The sequence below is a fragment of the Larimichthys crocea genome, chromosome VII, assembly GCF_000972845.2.
Source record: "Larimichthys crocea isolate SSNF chromosome VII, L_crocea_2.0, whole genome shotgun sequence".
Classification (NCBI taxonomy): domain Eukaryota; kingdom Metazoa; phylum Chordata; class Actinopteri; family Sciaenidae; genus Larimichthys; species Larimichthys crocea.
Genome location: NC_040017.1, coordinates 2,403,875 through 2,409,198, shown reverse-complemented (window position 1 = coordinate 2,409,198; position 5,324 = coordinate 2,403,875). Strand labels below are relative to the sequence as shown.

The 5,324-nt window shown below is 42.1% G+C and overlaps 1 protein-coding gene across 1 annotated transcript; it reads right to left on the bottom strand.

Moving 5' to 3' along the window:
• Positions 1-224: 224 nt before the first annotated feature.
• On the bottom strand, positions 225-2,184 carry LOC109142376 (putative nuclease HARBI1). Its single transcript, XM_027280864.1, has 4 exons — positions 1,424-2,184; positions 1,211-1,313; positions 1,011-1,132; positions 225-930 (listed from the first exon to the last, which is right to left on the bottom strand). The coding sequence occupies exons 1-4, from the start codon at positions 1,860-1,862 to the stop codon at positions 560-562; spliced, it is 1,035 nt and encodes a 344-aa protein (XP_027136665.1). The 5' UTR covers positions 1,863-2,184; the 3' UTR covers positions 225-559.
• Positions 2,185-5,324: the final 3,140 nt, after the last annotated feature.

Genomic DNA, 5,324 nt, shown 5'->3' with positions numbered 1-5,324 from the left:
TTGGAAATATTAATGACTGCATATGGAGAATATGAGCATGTCTTTAGAAAGAAGTGCAACACTGCAGCGGCTGCTAAAGAGAGGGAGAGGGCATGGGAGAGCATTGCTGCTCGGGTCAATGCGTAAGTTTAAATGTAATATTTTGCAATCACAATAACTATTGAAGGGCAAATTGCATGAATGGAGCCTATTAATTTATTTCATGTAGGTGCAATCCAGCGGGGGAGAAGCGCACTTGGCAGCAACTTAAGATGAAATATAAAAACATTGTTCAAACAGGTCAGACATCTGCATGACTTGACTCTGAACTTCTTTGATCCCTTCCATAATGCTCTTTTAACACTCAAAAATGTCTTCTTTATATTGTATTAAACAATGAAGCCTAATAAACTAACCCAGATTTTTACTCAGCCAACAGAAAGAGGGCAGATGCCCGAAAAACAGGTGGTGGCCCAGCAGCCCCACCTCTAACGGAGGCAGAGGAGCTGGCCCTGAGCCAGAATGTGGGAAGACCAACTGAAATGTGCCTCATGTTTTTATTTGTGGTGGTGCTTTAAACTCAAAAGTGATTAGTACAAATCGTGTCTCTGACCGCTCGGCCATCCTGCATAGCTGGCAGGTGGACGGGGTCTTCATCGGGGTCATCAATCTGTAGGGCGGGGTGTTGCTCTCCTCTAATAGTGGCGATATTTTGAAGAACAACACATGCCACAATAATATCGCAGGCCCTCTCAGGGGTCACCCTGAGGTGACGTAGGCACTGGAAACGGGCTTTCAGCAGGCCTATGGTCATCTCCACCCGGGCTCTCGTCCTGCTGTGAGCACGGTTGAAGTTTTGTTGGGGGCCTGGCTCAGGGTCCGGGTAAGGGGTCAGCAGCCTTGGTTGGCAGGGGTAACCCCTGTCACCCAGCAGAAGGCCGTCAAACTCTCCTGTAATGTAGAGAGGATGCATGGGGTGTTGTAAAGGGGGGAGACAAGAGAATTTTACTGCAAATCTTCAGGTTTCTCACCGTGCTGCAGCCTGGCACTCAGGTTTGACTCGCGGTATATCCTTGAGTCATGAACAGACCCAGGCCACTTGGCCTCCACATTGGAGATTATGTGTGCAGCATCACATATGATCTTGACAGTGCAGAGAATGACAGATATTAGTTAAATTATGAGGAAGTGCTTAACACAGTGAAACTTCTCAGTCTACATGTACCTGCACATGCTGTGAATGGACTTCCTATTCACATAATCAGCCTCATTATGTGAGGGAGCCGTGATGGGAATGTGCGTACCATCTATGCAGCCAATCACATTGGGAAATCCTAAAACAAATAAAAATAATAAAAATTACTAATTCAAGTCTGAGGTGGCAGCACCATGTCATAATACAGCCTGATATTAAAGGAATTCAACAGATCTCTACATCCTTCACCTGCGATCCTGTGGAACTCTTCCTTAATGGCCCTGACAGGTTTGTGTCCAGGGAAGACAACTAATAAAGGCAAAAGTCTTTTCAGGGCGAGGCAGACTCTTCTGATGGCCCTGCATACAGTTGCCTTACTCAAGTGCTCAGCATCTCCGATGTTATACAAAAAACTGCCATTGGCAAAAAAACGCAGCGCCACACACAAAATCTGCTGCGATGTGAGCGCATGACTGCGACTCGTGATGTTTGAAATGTGCGGACGGATGAGGTTGTGTATGTAAATTATAGACTGTGAAGTAAAACGGTACCGCTGAAAAAGAAAATTGTCCGGGAGGGCTGAAATATCTATGCGTGGTCTGAGTACTCTCTGCCGACAGATATGTAATTCCCTGCGCAGGATTGCTGCACCTTCGTCCACAGGATCGTGATCAAAAGGACACGCCATGTTCAAACGTTGCCTTCTGGAACTAGAGGACGTTCTGACAGCGCAGGAATGAGGAAATCAAATTAAGTATGTGGCTCTGAAAGTGGGCGGAGACAGAGAGAAACTCAGGGTTTCTTCAGGAAAACCTGGTCCCAACCAGGTTAGATTCACGGAGTCTGTTACTATGGCAACTGAGCTTGAGGTTAAGTTACCTCACTTTGTGAAACAGGTTAGAGTTAACCCTCTCTCTCGGGTTTGACTGACCCTCCTTTGTGAAACGGAAAACTCTGAGTTTCCGTGATTCCAGGGTTAACAAACTCTGAGTTTTCAATAAACCTGCTTTGTGAAATGGACCCCTGCTTTGTGAAACGGACCCCTGGAGTATTGTAACAAAAATAATTTTATTAAAGTATTTCTGATTCTGATTCTGATTTCTCTGTGGCTTGGTAACTCTTGTGTGTCTCAGGTCTTTTATTATTATTGTAGCAAAACTATTTACAAATGTGAGTAGTCATGTTACTGTATCTCAGTCTGTGTACAGGAATCTGCTAATGTGTATTCAGAATCTGATTTATAAATGTGTAGACAAATCTATGTAGATCTGTGAATGTGTAGAGCAGACCATTGACAGTATAATCAGTGGACGAAGCTTATGGGTCCTTGAAGTGATGTCAGCGCAGGACTGCCTTTAACCTGCATTATTTCTAATGGATTATAATAGTAATAGAATATGGATACAAAGGATTTGCTCTGGATGAACATCTTACCTTTGCAAAAGGAATTCAAATCTTATCAGACTGAGCAGGTAGAGCACTAGGAGATGTCCTCAATAATATTAAATTATGTAGGGATCTTGGTTAAAAAACATATACACATCTTTATAATTCTTGTGTTTGTCCTATTTTAGATTATGGTGTAAGGCAGGGGACGGGAACCTTTTTGGCTGAGAGAGCCATAAAAGCCACATATTTTAAAATGTATTTCCGTGAGAGCCATATAATATTTTTTAACACTGAATACAAATAAATGCGTGCATTTTTAACCAAGACCAACAATTTTAGAGTATAATAAGTCTCTGAATTTATTCTTTCCAACAATTTTAGAGTATAATAAGTCTCTGAATTTATTCTTTTCTTTTTAATAATGTTGTTATACTGAAGCTAACCAATAATAAATAAAATACTTTAATGTGACTTGTCGAAGGCTGGGCGCAAAGGAGACCACCGGGCTCTCTCCGAGGGAGGGGGAGAGGGAGATGCCTGGCCAAGGCTCTGTCCAGCATGGACTAAAACACAGCACAGACACTTCAGAAACTATTTGGAATGAGTTAAAAGGATTTTTTAAACAGACAAAGTAGTTTTCAAGACTGCATATTGCTAGCGGATCTATTTTCTGACCCAGAGTGCGTCCATGACTGGTTCTGAATGAGGGATGTTTTAGTGGTACACAGTACCGGACCGTACCGGCTTACTTTCACCCCTGTCTGCGAGCCAGATGCAGTCATCAAAAGAGCCACATCTGGCTCGCGAGCCATAGGTTCCCGACCCCTGGTGTAAGGGTTTGGGGTTATTGTAAGCAGACGACATGTGATATACAGTAATCCAGAATAGAGCCATGTGCTGTTTTCTGGGTGTGTATTGAATGGATCCAAAACTTGCAGCATATGGTGACATGGGATGGGAGCCTTGTGAAGTATGGCATAAGGGTAACATGAAATACATGAAATCTACACACATGATTTTGTGTAGACCAAAATTAAGAATATACAGTCTAATTAAGGGTAGGTCTGTTATGATGTACTATCTGGCCTCTGGCAGTAGAAAGTGGCCACTTCCACTCGATTCCAGAGGAGGATAGAAAGTGTCTCACTTTTTGTTCTATTATCCAGTGTATCACAACATTAGATATGGGCTTATTCATGAAATGTCAGCAGAATGCCTGGATTTATTTTCTATGTCAGATGCAGACTAAAGTTCCAGTTTACAGATAAAGAATTTCACGTCGCCCAGTTTGTATTGAATGCCTACCAACAACTTTTTATGTTTCATGTGTTTAAGGGAACAGTCTGTGCCTCATTTATTTTCTGTATTGTCTGCTATGCATAGTGTATCCCTTTTGTTCTTATAATTGCTTATTGTCTTTGTTTGTTATGTGTCTATTGTCTTGTAAGTTTAGATGGGCTGGGCACATTCAGTGCATAACACTTAAAAAATATAAAGATACCTTTAGCTGATCTCGGCTCCAGTCAGTTAACTCATGAAACAACGTTTCCACTGCTATCAGTGTCAGTTTGAAGCCTGTGTAGATCCAGGATATGATTGAGGGTGTCAGAAACATGTAGTTTGTGTACTGCTGTTGTAACTGTGTAACTGTGTGTATAGTGTGTTCTGATAGTGCTCATAGTGTATTATCTAGATGTACATTTTTTTTATATAAGAAATCATTTACAAACCTCCAGTTGACAGGAAGTGACTGAAAAGTGACTTCATGTCATTTTACTGTGCCAGACTAAAAGAAAATATCAGAGCACTCAGAGGAGTGACCTACATAACCATGAGGCTACTCATGGTTATGTAAGTGCAACAGGTGCACTTTGGTCAGGCTGGAAAGAATGACAGCAGTTCTGGAAATGGCCAGATGTAGCTAGAGCAACCAGAACACTCAGGATCCACTGTGATCACCACCAGACCAGGCCTGCTGACAACACGACAGGATATCATACACAAGCTCAGCATGTAGTCAACCAGTTCTAGTTTGTTACACACAGACCGAGGCTATCTGTTTGCTTTGATAGTGAGCTCCATCATTCAGGAATTAATAAAACTGTTCTTCTCAAAATCATGTTTTGTTTCATGATGTATTATTTTCTTCCTGGACAGTTAATAATAACTCAGTTGTCACAGTTTATATCTTTAGCGTCATCTGCTTCAGCACAGTTTCATGTAAAAAGATGCAGAAAATTTACAACCCTCAAAATTATGATCCATTGAGTTTGATGAATGAATGAAGCTTTATTTGTCATTGTAGCAGTACAAGTAAGGTACAACGAAATTACAACACCAGTCTGTCCATACATATATGACAATTTGTGGGGAGGTAGACAGGACAGGGTCTGGTAGTCAAGGAAAGAAGAATAAAGGGATACAACATGGGGAGAGGGGAGGAGAAAAAAAGAACAGGAGTACACTCTGGAAGCAGGACAAAACAGTTTGAACATATTTGGATACAGTTGTGTTTACTTCAAATTTCCTCCGCTGTTGTGTGAAGTCAAAGGTGATAAATAGTGAAATGAAGTGCATTCTTTTATTCTACAAACTTCAGCAATGACCTCTCTCTGAAGCTGTGGCCAGACTCTTGGATATGTCTTTGCCCTGAGTTCAGACTGTCAGGCTCTCGTGTGCCATCGACAGAGAAGCTCGCTCGACGTGGCGCATGTTCTGCGCTCCTTGCAGTCAGGACGCAGGGCACACAGCACGTCAGAGT